This window comes from Orcinus orca, chromosome 9, assembly GCF_937001465.1.
Source record: "Orcinus orca chromosome 9, mOrcOrc1.1, whole genome shotgun sequence".
NCBI lineage: Eukaryota > Metazoa > Chordata > Mammalia > Artiodactyla > Delphinidae > Orcinus > Orcinus orca.
The window spans coordinates 74,123,522-74,143,384 of NC_064567.1; the positions used below are offsets into that span (position 1 = coordinate 74,123,522).

Sequence of the window (19,863 nt, forward strand, 5' to 3'; positions counted from 1 at the left end):
GCAGCTCCAAACAGGAAGTTTTCATTGGAGAGGAGAAAAGATTCTGCAAGGCTGCTTTAGGCATTTTTACAAACTATATTCCTATTCCAGGAAGGCTCCAAGCAAGGAGGTTAAGGACAGGGTCACCCCTGATAAACCCACAGGTAATTCTGAGCCAGCAGGCAAGCAAACAAGACTTTCTGGGTCAGGGGTGCAGCGGGAGCTTCTGACCGTCTAAAGTCACTCTGTACAGTGTAAACTTGCTGCCAGGAGAGGATAAAAAGCTGCCATTTCTTCTCCTACTCTGCCTCCCAAACATGCAGTGATGAAACAGAGAGAATACAGTATATGCATGTGATGTGCATATTATATTTTACAATTTTTTTTTTTTTTTTTTTTTTACCACCAATACTTGTGATATGGCCACAGTCCATACCAACGGATGATAGACTAACATGCCATACCCAACTTCAATGACTCACCAAACTGGTGAGTCCTGCAGTGTCTCAGTGTTCGGACAGTGTCTGCAATCATATGCTGGAAGGCAAAAGAGGAAACACATCAGCGGAAGGGTCATTTCGGGTGTTGCTGAACTAGCGGTGCTGTGAGGCTGGTTGGATGGTCTAACACCTTTGGGTGTAAACAGAGGAGCTATATTTGGTGCGGGACCTAACTTTAATTGATAATATATATTGAGTTTGGATTACAAAAGAAAATTTGACCTTGTCTTCAGAAACAGTGGCTCTCAACCCCGGCTGCACAGATTCTAACTGAGCCATGGGAAAACATACTGTTAAGAAATGCAGTACAAGACAACCTACTGAATGGGAGCAAATATCTGTAAATGATATGACCAATAACGGGTTAATATGCAAAATATATAAAGAGCTCATACAACTCAACATCAAGAAAACAACTCGATTAAAAAATGGGCAGAAGGGGCTTCCCTGGTGGCACAGTGGTTGAGAGTCCTCCTGCCGATGCAGGGGACACGGGTTCGTGCCCCGGTCCGGGAAAGATCCCACGTGCCGCGGAGCGGCTGGGCCCGTGAGCCGTGGCCGCTGAGCCTGCACGTCCGGAGCCTGTGCTCCTCAACGGGAGAGGCCACAGCAGTGAGAGGCCTGCGTACCGCCAAAAAAAAAAAAAAAAAAAAAAATAGGGCAGAAGACCTGAACAGACATTTTTCCAAAGATGACATACACTTGGCTGACAGGTATATGAAAAGATGCTCAATATTGTTAATCATCAGAGAAATGCAAATCAAAACCACAATGAAATATCACCTCACACCTGTCAGAATGGCTAACATTAAAATGACCACAAATGTTGGTGAGGACATGAAGAAAAGGGAACCCTCCTACACTGTTGGTAGGAATGTAAATTGGTGCAGCCACTCTGGAAAACAATATGGAGGTTCCTCAAAAAACTAAAAATAGAACTACCATATGACCCAGCAATCCCACTCCTGGGTATATATCCAAAGAAAATGAAGACACTAATTCCAAAAGACATATGCACCCCAACGTTCACAGCAGCATTATTTACAATTGCCAAGATATGGAAGCAACCTAAGTGTCCATCAACCGATGAATGGATAAAAATGTGGTATATATGTACAATGGAATACGACTCAGCCATAGAAAAGAATGAAATTTTTCCATTCCCAACAACATGGATGGGATTGGAGGGTATTAGGCTAAGTGAAATAAGTCAGACAGAGAAAGACAAACACTGTATGACGTCACTTACATGTGGAGTCTAAAAATACAACTAACCAGTGACTATAACAAAATGAAACCGACTCACAGATATAGAGGACAAACTAGTGGTTGGTTACCAGTGGGGAGAAAGAAGGAGGGAAGGCCAAGACAGGGATAGGGGATAAAGAGGTGCAAACTATTATGTGTAAAATAATAAGCTACAAAGATAGTACAACACAGCGAATATGGTCAGCATTTTATAGTAACTATAACCGGGGTATAACCTTTAAAAACTGTGAATCACAACGCTGTACACCTGTAACATATAATATTGTACATCAATACAGACCTCAGTTAAAAGAAAAAAAAAGAAATGTTTAAAAAAATATATTAAACAAATGCAGCGTGTCCACCCTCAACCTACCTGTCCACATTTGCACATGCTTTTACTTCAGAAGGTGTTTCACCTTCTCCCCATGAAGTCTTTGTGAGTTCACCTGCACTTGGGAAGCTCCATTCTCAACCTTCCCACTGCTCTGTGTACAGTGTTTATGGGGTTTGTGTTGCTGTGATCACTTTGTGGAACTTTCTTCCTCCTCTAGAGCAAGTATCACGAGAGGGCTTTGTGTACCCAGCACCCACCGTACGGCACACACGTGGCCTCACACATACTTGCTGAATGGAGGCCAGAAGTTTTGTGGAATCAAAGACTCAAGTAACTCAAATGGTGACAGGAGATGAGATATTTATGAAACAGGTACATTTTCTAAAACATCAATATCTTTACAGAGACCGTTTTCTGTTTATAATGTACATTCCCTTTTACAGTCTTCAGTTTTCTACTTTATTTCTCTAAGCTTCTTACTGATCTCCAGGCAAAGATTTCTTAAACTCACAGCTCCTTCCTTTGGACAAGATCCCCTCGCCTCATACTTGTGCACCTGCAACTGCCTTCTAGCTCTCTCTACCACGGTAAAGGAAACACGGCATTTAGGACCAGACCAATCTCCACTACACTTCCTCCTGCGCGGTTGCTAGAATAATCTCCAAACACTTGTCCTCATGTTCTAGTCCTCTGGAAGGCAACAGTGACTCCATACTGTTTCATACAAAATCCAAACATAACCCTGTAATTCAAGAATCAACGTTATTCATGATCTGGTCCTCCAAACCTTCCTAAATGGGCCATCATATTTTTTTTAACAATCGAAGTACAGTTGATTTACACTATTAGTTTCAGGTGCACAACATTAGTTTCAGGTGATTCAAAATTTTACAGATTATACTCCATTTAAAGTTATTATAAAATATTGGCTATTATTACTGTGCTATACAATATATCCTTGTATATTATTTATTTTATACATAGTAGTTTGTACCTTGGGCCATTGTTTTTCATGTCCTGCCTACACACATTGAACAGAGGATCGTCTATATACAGCAAACGCTCAGCAAATGATTGCTAAAATAATGATGTTAATACTAAAAATAAATGTACTTAAAATTCAGCAGACCTCCAGAAACATTATTTGAATATGACCTACTTATTAAATTGTTCTCACAGGCTGCATTTCTATTGTATTTCTACTCAATAGTGAAAAATAAACAGGACAGTGATTACAGCAACAGCTCGAGTTGCGTTTGTAAAGGAAACGAGACCTGACTCATGTCTGAGAATGTACTGTTAAATTTCCTTCCCCCAATTTTACCACTATTCCCAGGACAGTTCTGTCGTTGTTTTAAGGTATGGCGTCACCTTGATTTCTATCACGTGCCATTTGCACAGCTGATGTAAGGTCAGGTACTCAGGGCAGCACTGAAACCAGAGCCCTGATCTCATCTTTAGGTTTTCTGAAGGGAGCGGGGAGGAAGCTACGATAAAAGATGATGCTCTTAACACTGAGTGATAAAGAGAAGAAAAGGAGAAAGCATTTGTTTCTTCATTATTTAATGGTCTGAGGCTGAAACATTTGGAGCTGCTGAGGCAGTGTGGGGAACAATGGAAAACTTATTAGGTCCAATAAGCACTTCTGGGTTTCGTGTTCTCTGACCTAATGTGTTGGCCTGGATCAGCCTGATAAAGATAACACACTGAATTATCTGCTCACTGGCTAATATCCATCATGAGGAATTGGCTTCCCACAAGTTAATTCAGTTAGGTTCTACTGGTTCATTACTGTGAAAGATGATGCTATTTTATCAATAGCTTAAGCGAAACCTTGTCTTTTGCTAAGAAACGTGCTGAAACTACTGACTCTACTAGGAAATTCAGTTTCACTCTCCAGCATCCAAGTACAACATAGGGCTACGTACAATGTAAAATACAGTTTTGTCTAGAAAAAATTCTGACTTCAGCCTGTCTTCTCTGTGCAAGGAGGGGGGGGCGGTCAGCATGAGGCATGCTGTACCTTAAATGCCATCTGCTTTGAGGACCAGGAACCCAGTGACACTACAAAATCTGCTCTCTTTAGAGATGATGTGATGGCAAGCGACTGATGGGTGCGCCTGTGTGCCGTGGGCCTGCTGCATGCATGTGTAACTGCACTTACCTTCTAGCTGTCTTTTTAATAAGAGTTCTCTTCAGGAATTTAAAATAAAAGATTACCTATTTATGCCATGTTATTTCCTTAAGCTTTACTAAAGGGTTCAGGGTACATACAGTTATTGACCCTAGGAGCAGTACTATTAGTTAGACTTTGTTTCAGTCCCCACGGTTAGTTTTAAGTCTTGTCTCTATGAAAGCAAGATCCTAGACTACGTGCGTCGGCCTTAAAAGGCTTCCACTGGACCACTGGAGAAAGCAGGGGAAAAAAAAAGAGACGCTGGTCAGAATGAAAGAGAGAGGGTGTAGGAAGCTTTCCATCGTTCTTTCCCATGCTTGCCTTTACTGAATTGTTCTCTCACTTGGGGAGCTCCATCTGGGGGGGAAATGACACAATGAACTTAACCAAATCACTGGTTCTCTTTGGGAAGGGGGCCAACCACCACTGTACCCTTAACAACTGACCACAGTCAGTGTACAAAGAGTACACTGGCTCTCGCATGTTTCCTCTGGGTTAGTCAGAAGGAAGGGTACTAGGCCTTTAGAGGGAATTCCACTTGGTGTGACACAGCTCGTCCCACACCTCTTACATGCTCGCCAAAGCTTATTTGGCGTTCTTAAGCAGAGGTGTTGGCCAAGATTTGACATAGGTATTGACCAGAGGCTTCTTATTCCTGCAATCATTTCATTAATACCAAACACTGAAGATTAACCTGTCTACAGACTAGGACGTTAGGGCCTACAGTCTTTGGCTACAAAGTGGGGCCCTGGGATCTTCAGAACATTACTGGGTGACACCAGAACAAATCTCTGAAGAGTAAGTACAAGAAAACCCAATACTTTAAATATCTATTTCGGGCTGTGTTGGTTTGACTGTAGTATCTAAAATAACTGAGCTGGATTCCAAAGCACTTAGTGCAGAGAGAGACTCAAAAAGTTACGGACATGTCTACTTCAAAACTAATGAGCAAGAAAGCGATCACCCTCAAATCATCAAAACTGAGCTAAGGCAAGCTATCCGCAGACGCCAGTCTTCCAGATTCAGCTGCTTGGGTTTTCAGGTTGTACCAGAGCCTCCTGTACTGGCTCTGCACCACCTCATCCCGTGTGTGGCGAGTTAACCTCACAGTTAGAGCGGGGCACCTCTGAGCCAAAGGTCAGAGGCCAAACCTCATTTGGACTCATCAGGTGGTACTGTTCTTTGGTCATGGTCTATGGCCCCCGTCTCACTCAACCTTCTCTCAAATGCCTGACCCAGTCTCACAGGGAACCGGGGGTCATTCCTGAAAGAGTTCACAGAAATCCATTACCATTACTGAAAAGGTCACTCAAAGGTCAGGGTCTACGGACAGGGGTCCCTGATACCATCTTTAACCATGCATGGCAGGCTCACCTATGACACTAAAGTTCATCTGTCAGACAAATCCATTCTTGTGGTCCCCAGGGTCTCTTTGGGGCACTCCTATTTCACAGTTGCAGGCAATTCCTCCTGTGCCCACAGCCAGTGAGAAAGGCTAGTAGGAACCCGCTGCATGACAAAGCACCTGAGAATGTCCTGGAAACAGTTCTCAAAGAGGCGTTTCAGTGACTTGCAAGAAGGGACTGGCCAGGGACCCCTTTCTCGTGAGTTCACTTTCTCACTTTGCACGAGGTGATCTCTCCACAGTGGCACCATCTGTCCACAGGCTGATAGAGGGGTGGTCCTTCCCCTCCCATGCAGACCCTACAAATTCCATCTTCATATCCAAGATGGACATACCTCCCCAGAAGGAGAGCTTTGTCCCGTGCCTCAGAAGCAGCGTAAGCCAAGACACAGGGAGATGCCTTTAAAGCAACAAGGCTGAACCTCAAGACTGAACTCCTGCTGACAGGAACCTTACAGCTTTCATTCTAGTTCAAACACATACACTCAACCACTGACGTCAATCTAATGAAGTTCCGTTTTCAAAAATAAAAAGCAGATTTTCATATTTGGCCCCAGAACTTGCCAGCACACTTATTTTTAATTGGAACGCACTGTATTGATAATGCACAACATGCAGCAGATAGATCACCGCGCGTTCAGAGGAGAAAAGCACTTAAACCATTTGTTTCTTGGCGCAGAAAAGCATACACTTCCCTTACAGTGGGAAAAAGGAGAAATAGTGAAGTTTTACATACCAGTTTTTCAAAATTGACAAGATTATCCAAAAATGTTTTATTTCCTTCATGAATGAACGTTACATCTGAAAATTAAAAACAAAAAGAGATATGTACCATTAGGAACGGATCATGACTCAGAGTTGAAGAGGTATAGATGCAATGCAGCTTATTAATTTTTCTTAAACATTATGGATTATTTCATGCAATTGACCAGGCAACTTGAAATTGAATCTCAATAGTATTTGATGTGAGGGGGCATAATGTATGCGTGTGGAGAGAAAACATTATAACACTCATGCAAGTATGTATCTTGCTTTTACATTGCAGGCTTTGACTTCAGCCTGCTTAATATCCACTAACACTATTCTATCACTTAACTGGTCCATATGTTTTTAGGTCAGAACACCGAGCAGAAAAGAACTGAACCCCCAGAAACAAAAAGGATTTTAATATTTATGTGTTTGCTTTTTAACAATCCCTGGCAAAGTATACGGATCTGTTTTACCTAAAGCATTAAGGTTTAGATTTGAATGTTTAGATTTTTGGTTTTCAAAGCCAGGGCCTGACTGCGTATCTGAAGTGAATGAGGAATGGGACAGGTTTGGAAAAGGCAAGATTTCCGGGCCTATTCACTGATGAAAACAACATAAGGAAAGTAGGATGAAGATACATTTTCAGAGGACGGGGATGTTAATTTTGTTTGAGCCTCACTGCATTTGCAGTGAAAGAGGATATTCAAATAAAAATCTCCTTTTGGTCGCAAAACTGACTGGAGTGTCTCTTCAAGAGACAAGGATTAGTTACAATAATGACAGCAACTGAAGCTCTGAAAGGGGGTGGCTTATAAGAACTCAAATCAGAGGGTCAGTGACTGAGCATTAGGGAATCCTCACAGTGGAGAATCAAAGTAAGAAATATACTACAATTTAAAGAACATGCAAATAATCACAGACATGGAGGACAAACCAAATGAACATCATTTTCAAAAATCTTGTTAAAGTAACACGATACAAAGAGGGAAACGAACAGATTAAAATTCCTCTAAATAGAAAGGAAAAGCATTTGCATTTAATCAAGACTTTGATTCTGCTGGTCCCTATGGGGCAATTACGAGATAGGTGCTTGGGAAATCTGCCTGCAACACACCCAGCCGCTGAGCTTTGACTGCCCACCAGGGGGCAACACCAGTTCCGCAGTTACAGACTACACTGAAGACGACCCTTTTCTCATGGCATTCTTTATTCACAGCTTCCAGCCCCACCAGACTGCAACGTTTTCCTAAGTTTTTTCCCCTTGATTTTTTTTTTTTAAACTGATGTCTTAGCAGGGAAGCAATTCACAATTACACAGTCATCTGACAAACTCTCTGGTTATTTTCTTTCACTGTTTTGCTTTCAGAATAGAATTGCAAGCTTTCAACCTCTGACACAATATTTAGAGAAAGAGTAGCCAACACAGTTAGCTTGTACCTTGTTTGTACAGCAAGCAAAGCACTGTGTGTACTCTCTCTACATTAAACACCACCTACGAGCCTAGTAACTCCTCACTCGCGGAGAATTCGGATTACAAATGCCCTGTCAGAGTTTCTTGGTCCATTTCCCCAGTGTTCCAAGGTTTGTCATCCCCTCCCTATGTTCCCAAAGATGATGATAATAACGCAGCTTATATTTATTACCAGCGTCAGACATAGCATTAACTCATTTAATCCTCACAAAAGATTATAAGGTAAAAGCCCTAGCAGGAGAAGAATGTGAAGAAAGGATGGTCCAAAGAACAAGCACAGCTGGCCCATGATCACAGCTCTAAGTCTCAGAGCCAGGACCCAAGCCCAGGCAGCCTGCTTGCTCTCTCCACGGTGCCTCTCTGGTACCCGAAAGGACTTGGACATTTCTGACCACCCGTTACAGCCACCTTGCTGAATTCATGGGAGACGGGGGCCTCTGCAACTTTTACAGTGTTTCCTTTGTCCCTCTTTCTATCTCCTCCCTCTCCTCTGCGTGGGTGATCTTGCTTAATCTCAACTCTCAAGGACTTGTCGAGGTCAGCGCATGAGGACGGCAGCTCTACTGAGGGTGGGGGGCTGTTAGGCTGATGCTGGCCTGAGGATAAGGCAGGGAAGGTGTGTCTGGCCAGGTGGGGAGGCAAGAGGGGCTGGAAGGGGCTGCTGCCCAGGAGAAGGGGGTCAAATGGCTGAAGGTTTTGATGCAGATGAATGGCAGGTGTGTGATGAGGCAGGTGTGAGAGGGATAAACCAATACAGGTGGTTGAGCTCAAAAACGGGGGTCTCAGAACCTAAGTCATGGGCTGTGAAGCAGTTCAGGGCACCCACCAGGTTCAGAGTGCTAGAAATGAGCAACTGCCAGACTCCTTTATCTGGAGACATCTGAACACGCTCCTAACACTTCATATAACAGGACGGGGGATGAAAGGACTCCGTTTGAAGAGATGGCAAGTGAAAGAGAAGGAAAAAATATACAAGCACCTCAACATTCTATTTATTTAAACACCCCGCAAATGTGCAATAATAATCTGTGCCCCAAGATACAAACACGACCTCAGTTTACCTTCAGACACCTGTTGATTATTCACTCTACTGGAAGGACTACCATCTCCCAAAACGCCGTGATACAGATTATTCAACTGCTTTTGACCTTTAGCTCAGCTGGATCCTTTCCCCAACACTTACTTAGGGTTTCTCACTACTTTCTGAACTGGATTCCACAGTAGGGGGGGAAAGTAAATCAGAAGTAAGAAATTCACTGGGAAGTAGAAAAGCTGATGGCTGGAAGCATTTTTAGGTTACCTGCTCACTTGATAATCTGCGTGCTATTGGGAATTGACTGTCTCAAAAAATGAAACATGGGAGCCCTAATCCTTCTTAACACCCAAGGAGTTCAATTTGGTCTCTTTCTCTAACCAAAAGCAATGCAGAGCAGGAGGCACAAGAGGGGAGGGCTGGGAAGTTTTCATGAAATGTTGGTTGCTCTAGTTTACAGCAAATTTTAAAATAATTTTGCATTTAACAAAAGCTAAGAATGTCATTTATGTTTTCCAAAATGTCTTACCTCAGACGTGATACACCCATATTTAAAAGTTTCATCCTGTTTTCCTTTGGAAATTATTTCAGACAAAAATAGTACCTTTAAATGCAAGAGAGTACTAACGTTGTTTTATAATGACAAAAAATTAAGATGAAGGAAAAACAAGTGCTTCTTTAAACTCGAGCTTCTAATGAAAAAAAGTTTAATTTACTAGTGTGAATGAGAGAATGTATTTTCAGTAGAAAAAAGGGAAATTCGAAAAGCTGCTCAACATCACTAATTATTAGAGAAATGCAAATCAAAACTACAATGAGGTACCACCTCACACCAGTTAGAATGGGCATCATCAGTAAATCTACAAACAATAAATGCTGGAGAGGGTGTGCAGAAAAGGGAACCCTCTTGCACTGTTGGTGGGAATGTAAACTGATACAGCCACTATGGAGAACAGTATGGAGGGTCCTTAAAAAGCTAAAAATAGAATTAGCATATGACCCAGCAATCCCACTACTGGGCATATACCCTGAGAAAACCATAATTCAAAAAGACACACGCACCCCAATGTTCATTGAAGCACTATTTACAATACCCAGGTCATGGAAGCAACCTAAATGCCCATCGACAGACGAATGGATAAAGAAGATGTGGTACGTATATACAATGGAATATTAGTCAGCCATAAAAAGGAATGAAATTGGGTCATTTGTTGAGACATGGATGGATCTAGACACTGTCATACAGAGTGAAGTATGTCAGAAAGAGAAAAACAAATATCGTATATTAACGCATATATGTGGAACCTAGAAAAATGGTACAGATGAACCGGTTTGCAGGGCAGAAATAGAGACACAGATGTAGAGAACAAACATATGGACACCAAGGCAGGAAAGGGGCGGGGTGGGGGTGGTGGTGGTGGGATGAATTGGGAGTTTGGGATTGACATGTATACACTGATGTGCATAAAATTGATGACTAACAAGAACCTGCTGTATACAAAAAAACAGAAAAAACCTATTTATTAAAAAAAAAATGTAAACACACACACACACACAGACAAAAGAAAAAAGGGAGATTTGTTTTGCTGCCGACAAAGAGGTCTAGATAAACTCAGTATAGCAGAAAATTGCATCCAAGCTAAGACGTAAGTGTGAGGCACCTGACTGCATTAAGTACCTTGGGGGAAAAACCACTAATGTATAGCAGAAAGCTCAGCTCATATCTAATTAAGTTAACGGGACATTGTCGACTGTTTTCTCATTACCTTAAAAACATCCACTGTTTCAAAATTTTGTCTTCCTAAAATCAATTCCTTTCCCAGATCTGTCTTCGCTTCCTAGTTTTCCTCTTTGTGTCTAAATAATTCTAAGTGTCACTTCCCACAGGCCACCACCCCCGCTCTCCAGCTGGTGTTTTATTTTAAATAAAAATCAGGAGACTGAATAAACTTATCTTAGAAATAAACATGAAAAATTAAATGAACTTTTAAGTTGGTATTCTGGCTTTACAATCTCTCCTTATTTCATCCATTTACATTTCGCAGAACCTTTTGAGCTCGAAGGAAGCATTCTGTGTGACTCTCAACTGTCCTAATCCATTACTGTTTCCCAGAAAGTCTTGCTTTATACTAGATGAAGATTGAATAAATAGCTGCAGGGATGCATAGCAACTCAACACTTCTCCAAGCTCTGGCTGTTCTTGAGAGAAGCCGAAAAGGGAGCATCAGCTTCATTGCCAGTGGGGCTGGCGATGGGGGGAGGTGAGGGAGGAGACGGCCAGGCCAACCAGCAATCCAGTTCCCAGGTATTTCACTTCCAGAATCACATTTATGGGTGTAGGCACCGGGGACTGAGCCAGCAGAATTTACAAGCTTCTGAAGGGTGAAGGCAATATAAAAGAGTATTCCTATAATCCCTTGGAAAGAATCAAAACACAGCCAAGAAAAATGACCAACCCGCTTTTCCTGGAAAGCACATAGATATACTAAACGTCAGGAGCATAGGCCAGATGAAAAGGAACTTCCCTTTCATTAATCCCCTGGGTCTGAAAGAGACCCCTGAGATCGTTAGTAAATTTAACTAACATGTTTCATGATGAATGATCTGGCGCTCTCTACAGAAGACAAGTGAGTCGACTAACTTGGAGCTGTCAGATACCTTCCCAACTGGATTCACTCCTGGAAAGAAGAAAGTACATTCCCTACCAAAACTGTTCATACACTACACTGCCTGGGTTGACCAAAGGTACTTCTCACACAGCAGCAGGCCACGGGTTGAATCTCTGAAATTTAAGCTGCAAACGTAGACCGTGACTGATCACTGTTTGGATTCTTTATGCCAGCCTTATGCTTGGTTGAATTAAGTGAACTGTAGACTCAAATAAGACGATGCTTAAAGCAGAGTAAAGTAAAAACACAAACGTTTCCAGTGCCAAGTTCTGTGAGTCAATCGAAAACACTTTGATGTCTGCTTAAGTACAATTAAGTATTTTAAGCATTTCAGAAATAATTGAACATTTGAAAAACAATCACAAGTCAACACAGTTAGGTCTGAATGTCAAAATTACTTTAAAGAAATAAACTGAGATTCCTTTTCTAGCCCTCTGTAGAGTGATACATTTCTGGAAGATGGAATTACATAGCATAAAAGATAGAAAACCATTACCTTTAAGCAATAAGGGCATGAAAGGGATTTTGGGCGGCTTCATCTTTTTGAATGCATCTCGGTAGGCTTTGTGATTCAGGGAAGGATCCTGCCGAACCAAGAAGATTACAAAGAGAAAGAAAAATCAATGCGCTATAGAAACAATTCTAAATCCACTTTTACTATACCATTTGAACATGATTTAGATATAGAGTGGTTCTCCCTAAGAACAAAGTAGATAAAGGTTTCCTAGGAGAATAAACTCACCAAATTAGGGCAGGAAATCTAGGCAATGAATGAAAGTCAAGTTATTGGTTGACAATAATGGGAAATGACTGCAAAGGACAGACACCTTTTGATTGCCCTATTATTCTTCCCTCAAACAGGTTCCTTAAGTACAGTTTCTTCTCCATAGTTTCTACCATGAGGTAACCCCACAGCCTTTTGTTAAGCACACTGCAAAGAAAAACTGCCCTCGTAATGCACAGATAATGCAGAGAAAACAAGAGAACAGTTTTATTGTGATCTGAAAAGAGACTGAAAATTGAGTATACTTAAAAATCTGCCTTCTGAATATCATACCAAGAGGACCATTCTCACTTTTTTCCATGGAGAGGAAGAAGTGTTAACTTGCTGCACTCCGTAAGAAGCAAAGCTACATTTTCATACACAAGTGAACTAGTCTAAGCTACCCGACACGGTAGAGTGCAGATACCGACTACTGAAATCTAGAAAGAAACTGGACACCAGCAATCAGTTTGAAGAATAAGTCTACTCCTGCTCAACTACTTACCGTTAAACTTTCAAGTTCAGAAAAAAGTTTCTTAAACTTCCCAGGGATTTTCTAAAAACAAACAAACAAAAAAGAAAAGGTCAAAAGAAGTCAGTTATTTTGAGAGGCACTAAGGGGAATGTTCATTAAGTTGTGTCATATCTGTCACATTTCTGAACATAAATAGCTCTATCATCTGGTTCTACCCTGATTGCTTCTCATTATGCAGTTTTCATCATTCCCAGTTTAAAATAAGTAACAGCCACATGAATCGGGAATCCAGCTGGTTAAACATTCCACACACTGGTGATTTTTTAATAAAAACTTGGATTTTGGTTCTGTACCTTACCTCTGACAAATGCTCTCACCTTTTTTTTCTTTTTTTAACTTATTATTTTTGGCTGCTTTGGTTCTCCGTTGCTGTAAGTAGGTTTTCTCTAGTTGTGGAGAGCGGGGGCTACTCTTCATTGCGGTGCATGGGCTTCTCTCATGGCGGTGGCTTCTCTTGTTGTGGAGCACGGGCTCTAGGCACGTGGGCTTCAGTTGTTGCAGCATGTGGGCTCAGTGGTTGTGGCTCGTGGGCTCTAGAGTGCAGGCTCAGTAGTTGTGGCCCATGGGCTTAGTTGCTCCGCGGCATGTGGGGTCTTCCCGGACCAGGGATCGAACCCGTGTCCCCTGCATTGGCAGGTGGATTCTTAACCACTGCTCCACCAGGGAAGCCCTGCTCTCACCTTCTTCAACAGTCTTGCTGAGTGGGAAATAATAACGTTGGTTGATGCTTTTTGTATAAATGATATAATTATGTTTCACAGCAGAGGGCTAAATAGTGAAAGCCCCTGAAAACCCTAAATGATGAAGCCTGCACTTGGATGGATAGAATCACTGAACTGTAAAGATCACACCAACTGGTGGCATGAAGATTCACAGAGGATGGAAACATAGGTCATCTTCCCAAATAAAAATTTGGGCCTAAGGAAGAAGGGCCTGGAATTTTCCAGCCTGCCTTTATTTATTTGTGTATTAATAAATTTATTTATTTTTGGCTGTGCTGGGTCTTCATTGCTGCGTGCAGGCTTCCTCTGGTTGCGGCGAGCAGGGGCTACTCTTCATTGTGGTGCGCGGGCTTCTCATTGCAGCGGCTTCTCTTGTTGCAGAGCATGGGCTCTAGAGTGCACGATCAGTAGTTGTGGCTAATGGGCTCTAGAGTGCAGGCTCAGTAGTTGTGGTGCACGGGCTTAGCTGCTCCGTGGCATGTGGGATCTTCCCGGACCAGGGGTCGAACCCGTGTCTCCTGCATTGGCAGGAGGATTCGCTTTTTTTTTTTTTTAACATCTTTATTGGAGTATAATTGCTTTACAATGGTGTGTTAGTTTCTGCTTTATAACAAAGTGAATCAGTTATACATATACATATGTTCCCATACCTCTTCCCTCCTGTGTCTCCCTCCCTCCCACCCTCCCTATCCCACCCCTCTAGGCGGTCACAAACCACGTAGCTGATCTCCCTGTGCTATGCGGCTGCTTCCCACTAGCTATCCACTTTACGCTTGGTAGTGTATATATGTCCATGCCACTCTCTCACCTCGTCACAGCCTCCCCCTCCCCCTCCCCATATCCTCAAGTCCATCCTCTAGTAGGTCTGTGTCTTTATTCCCGTCTTACCCCTAGGTTCTTCATGAACTTTTTTTTTTTTTTTTCTTAGATTCCATATATATGTGTTAGCATACAACCACTGCGCCACCAGGGAAACCCCAGCCTGCCTTTAACATGGTGAAGTGAAAAGCTAGATGCCTCAGAGTAAGTCACTCTGAATTTGAATTCTGCCCCTTTCTAGCTGTGTGTCTGCAGTGAGTCTCCACGTTGTCTGATTGAAATGGAGATAACTCACAGGCAGTGTACAGTCCGTGGTCGGTGCTCAGCAAACTCCAGCTACTAACACTTATGACTGTTCTAGGAGATTTGTGAGATTTTCTGTTTCTAAAACAAATCAGAATAATGAGGTAGACCCCACAATAGACTTCTAAATTATTCAAAACGATCACATGGATAATTTTGCATCTGGACAGCACACAGGCTGTGTGATCTGGCAGCTACTGTCACACACACCAATACACGTGTATTAATAAATTAATAATAAATTTTCTTAATTAATAAAAGACAAATCAAATGAGAAAAGGTAAAACACAGACACCTGCAACTGATGGCAATTGCTCCTCTGAGCTGCGTATCTTAGTCTGTTGGATATTCCACACGAATATCCCGGTGTCATCTCAAACTCAACATACCTAAAGCCAAACTTGTCTACTCCAGGGGTCAGCCGGGGGCCAAATCTGACCGTCTGCTTTTGCAAATAAAGTTTTACTGGAGCACTGCCATGCTCATCATTTATCAACTAACCATAGCTGCTCTTGCACCTCAGTGACAGAGTCGAGTCACAGCGGTGGAGACCACATGGCCTGCACAGCCTAAAAGTATTCACTATCTGGCTCTTTCCCCAGGATGCCTGTTGACCTCTGTCTTAGTTCCTTAAACCGACTTCTTTCCCTATACTGCCTATTCAGGACAGTGCGATCACTTTCCAGGCCTAGAGACACGGAGCTCACCTCTGCGAGGGAGGCCCACCCCAATGCTCCCAGCAACTCCCGACTCAACTTCCAAGGCCCTGCTGCTTAAGGCTTTTCAGCCACCCTGAGACAGCACGATTCCTCCATTGCTCTGCTGGGGTCCGCCTGGAACCGGTTCAAGACCTCCTTGACCACAGCACACCCTGTGCTAATCTGGCCACGTTCCACCTGCCACGGCATTGATGCAGAGCTGCGCACGTGGCAGGCGGTCACTGTGCACGTGAAATACACACTATGTGAATTTCACTGAATTGTTCTCCTTTCAATGTTTGCAGATCAAGCCTTCTTTCTGTGTATAATTTAAAATTCCACTCTCCTCCCCGGACCCTTGCTAGCCACTTGTTTTCCTCCTGCTCTGATCAACTGTGGCTTTTTTTGCCCACCTCCTTGAATCTCGTGAAGTGTGTGCGCATCTGGTTTGCTTAACCAGAGATGCAAGCCTTTTGTCGCTTTTCTTTTGAACCCCTTTAAGGAGCACTGACCCTGACCCTCAGGTCACCACCGCGCATTCCATCAGAGTGTGGCCCCCGACGAAAGAAGGTGAACCCCAAAGCTGCCCACAGACCGTCGCTGAGATGGAATGTGAGAAGAACAACAGTCGGCCTGTCAGCTTCTCTCCTGCAGGAGTGTGAACGGGGGACCATGAAGAGTGCAGGGTAGGCAGGAAGAACAGCTGAAGCTGAGAGGGTGGGGAGAGGCCGAGGGAGCCGCGGCGAGCCACAGCAGGCTGCACCCGTAAGGGAGAAGACTTGACGGTGAGAGAGAAAGGACGAGAGAGAGAAATGGTACGGGGAATTAGGTACACAGTCAGTAGCGAATGGAGAGAGAAAGAAACGAAAGCCCAAAGAAAGAAGGCGTCGGGTCATGGGGGAGGCAGAGGGCCCTACATCCGTGTCTGGCTACATTTAGGGACACCCCAGTTTCCATTCTTCCCACGCAGACCCTCAGAGTCCACGTTTCAGAACGTGCGCTAGCTTGAGTGGCCCTGTCCCACCTCGAACCCAAACAGCCTTCATCGTACAGCCCTGACAGGCAGAGCCAGGACTGGGGAGGCCCGAAACTTAAAACATTTTGTGAGTCCTCTTTAGGAAAAAGGAATACAAAATTACTTCCGCAGATTTTGTAACGATATCCATCATCCACGTGAACATACTGCCAGAGGCCCCACAAGTGAGAAGACTGGTAGCTTAAATTCATCAGCATCTCTGCAAATCTGCTTCTGGGCACACAGGTGAGCTTTTGAAATGACCAACAGGGAACTGTAACCATGCCATCACGGGAGAAAAGCAGAAAACTAATTCTAGCTGGGAAGCATTTTACAAGTTGTGTTTCTTTCATATATATTATAGAACCATTTTGAAGACCATTTGATGAAAATAGCTCCTGACGACTTGAGACACTAATTTTTTAACATTTTTTTCTAGTGCTACATGTCTCATTTAAACCGTTTATTTTAAATAAAGACTGTTAGCTGGACCACTTCCCGTTCAGTTTTATTTTTCCCCAACTCCACCCTCCGTATGGACCCCCAGGGCTCACCTCCCAGGTCTGGGACAGCCGGCTGACAGAAGCAGTGTTGAGACCCATCACAATAGCAAAGAAAGAATTCAGGTTTCTCTGGGCTTTGCAGCTATGGAATAAAAGAAAGCAGAAGGCACTCTGAGGCAACATCCTTTCACCAGATGATCACAAAAGATAAAGCTGCCAAGACTCTCCCAGGCCACAGAGTTCAACCTCTAGGGCAGGGTTGAACTCTGCTCTGTGACCTACACAGTCTCGACTGTCCCTGTCGGATGGGGCGGTATCCCCTCAACACAAATGAAAGGATTCCAAATGCTTCCTTACCTTTAGGAAAAGATCTGTGTTCCTGATCCCCTCTGGATACTTCAAAAGATTCCTCCCTTTTAAAAATCTATTTTGGATGCATTGACAGTTTTAACTGAAAGCTCTTACATTCATATTTCTGTATATATCCCATACTCATTAGAACAGCCCCTGATTCTGTATCTTTAATCTGTATGTTGTCTTTCTTTTTTGAGAAACAAGACCCTCTTACCTCACAGGGCCCTCTCCCGTTACATTTAGACATATTTTCTTTGCTCTCAACAAAATAGCTACTATGTTATGTATGTATTTAAAATACGGCATATATTATGGGGACGCTGACTCACATCTCTCATTTAAGGAATAAAGGAAATAAAATGCAAAATAAGACCATGTTGAGCTCCATTCACTCTGGAAGGTTATATGCTCTGCAGAACGTCAATCTTGCCCTTCAACTTAATCAGTCAAAACTCCATTAATTTTCAAAGCCAGCAGAGGGGCTTGATACAGCAGAGGGAGGGTGGGCCTCCAGGTTGGCCGGAACAGCCTGTGAATTCCAGATATTCCTTAATCTGGGATGTATTAGAAAATGACTTCTCTGAGGAAAGATTTAAAAATTTAAAAATTACCCTGACTTAATAATATGAAAAAAGATGAAAGTGCTTAGCAGTAAGCCAGAGGCATAAAAAGTCCCTAGTGTGTGTTGATCGAGCTGCCCTCACATGTCATCTCTTCCATGACATCTCCATCAATGTCTCAAATGGAATTTGGGAACATTGTATATACAACTCTGCATCCCGAGTTCTCAGTTCTATACCATGTTATATAATATATTACGGATTCTTCACTGTTACCATTAATGTTATGGAACACTTCATCAAAAACGTATTTCATAATTTGTTTACTTATTCCCTTGTAGACATTTAATCTATTTTCAATTCAATACAATTCAAATCAACGTAAAATGCTACAATAAATGCCTTCTGTGAAAAAAACTTCCTACTGTATTTATGATTTTCTAAAATTAAGTTAGACTTCCAGTCATTACATGATTGATCAAAAGCTATGATGACTTTAAAGGTTCTCAACACATATTAAAAACTTCTGTCTCTCAAAACTATACTGATTTCCAGTCGCACAGGTGTGTACAGGAGCATTGATTCAGAACCAGGAAACTGTTTTCGGCTCTTAAAGTGGTAATATATAGAGGTGGCTGCGCCCTGGCCGGTCCTGCCTAAACCTGCCTGCTCCCAGAGCCAGCCTCATGGACTGGACACTGCCCAGTACAGCTGTGCGTGGGTCAGCCATTTGCGAGCATTTTGGAAATTCTAGCTCCATTAACAGGGGAACCAGGAAAGGCACTGCTGCCTATGCACCTAGTGTCCAAAATACCTGGGTGAACACAGTCCTGCAAGCCCCTCACTCCTGAGTCTCCACTAGGCATGGTCTGTTCCTTTCAGTCTTCCTGTCCAGCTTTGGACTCTGCCTATAGTTCCCCGGTAGGCAAGAGGACCTGAAATTCAGTCTAACTGGCCCCTTTCGCTGGTTTCTGCCAACTGTCTCCTGGGTAGACCCTGCTTGGTATAGTCCATGAACAAACAAACAGGACACTTCCCTGGTCTGTGGTTCAGAAATCTTCCTGTTTCTGAGAAACTGGTGCCTAAAGGCATCAGCACTACAACTCTGCTTCCCTTCCGCCACTCTCTTCCCTCATTCCGCCCCTTCTGTCTCATCACACCCTGGCAAGTTCACACCAGCCAGAAGAGACTTGAGTCAGCTCCATCTCTTGATGAGATGATGCCAGGCTCCCCCGCCAAGACGCTGAGGTCAGCGAGAAGTGCCCCATCCCTATGCCAGAGGCACTGGATGCCCTCCCCTTAGTCCCAGTCCTCCCACCTTACTGCATGATGGAAGCCCCACTGGTTCTGTCATGGCCCACCAGATATTTTTATATTCTGCCCATCACTCAAATGCAGAGTAAACAGCAAACCTTTCAGATAGCAACTGCCGGAGCTGAAAACAAGACTTTTCGGGGAAGTCATTTTATTATTAGTCATTATAAAAAGTTTATTCTTCTTCTTCGTATTCAGAATCATTTATCTACACAAAATCTTAGATATAAGTCTCATCTTTTTATCTTTTATCTCCCCATAAACAATTTTCCTGGTTCAGATCTCTTTTTTAGTCATACCTAAAATTAAAAAAACAAAAACCCACATATACCTAACATCTGAATCTGTAAAAAGAAAAAAAGAATTAATATAGAAATGATTTCTCTATAAGACGAATTGATACAGTACAAATATGGGTTACCATTCCCATCTGGAATCTTCCTTTACCAAGGTCCGTTCATTTCAAGGTAAGAACAGACTGACACTAAAACATTCCAGTTTAGTGTCAGTCTAACACTCCTTTGTGTAAGGAAATAAAATCCACTCAACCCACAGAGGTGGGGGGATGGGACTGGTAAGAAGGAAGGAAACATGAATATGCAAATAGGATGCCTTAGGCAGGGAAGACATTTCCTGATCACCGACATGATTGTTTTCTCTTGGCTATTCCTACCAGTATGATTATGAAGAATTTAACTTTGTGTTTCTG

At 42.8% G+C, this 19,863-nt stretch overlaps 1 protein-coding gene across 5 annotated transcripts in view; it reads right to left on the minus strand.

The window, feature by feature from the left end:
- RAPGEF5 (Rap guanine nucleotide exchange factor 5) overlaps positions 1–19,863 on the minus strand; it is a 219,383-nt gene that overhangs the window by 6,754 nt on the left and 192,766 nt on the right. For 4 of the 5 annotated variants that reach the window (XM_033440477.2, XM_033440473.2, XM_033440468.2 and 1 more), the window contains 5 exons: positions 16,978–17,068; positions 12,837–12,887; positions 12,065–12,152; positions 6,382–6,446; positions 462–516 (listed from right to left, as the gene is read on the minus strand). In XM_033440477.2, the coding sequence (XP_033296368.1) occupies positions 462–516; positions 6,382–6,446; positions 12,065–12,152; positions 12,837–12,887; positions 16,978–17,068 (350 nt within the window). Of the gene's footprint in view, positions 1–461; positions 517–6,381; positions 6,447–12,064; positions 12,153–12,836; positions 12,888–16,977; positions 17,069–19,863 lie in introns of those variants that run through there. The other variant, XR_004486903.2, reaches the window with a different exon arrangement.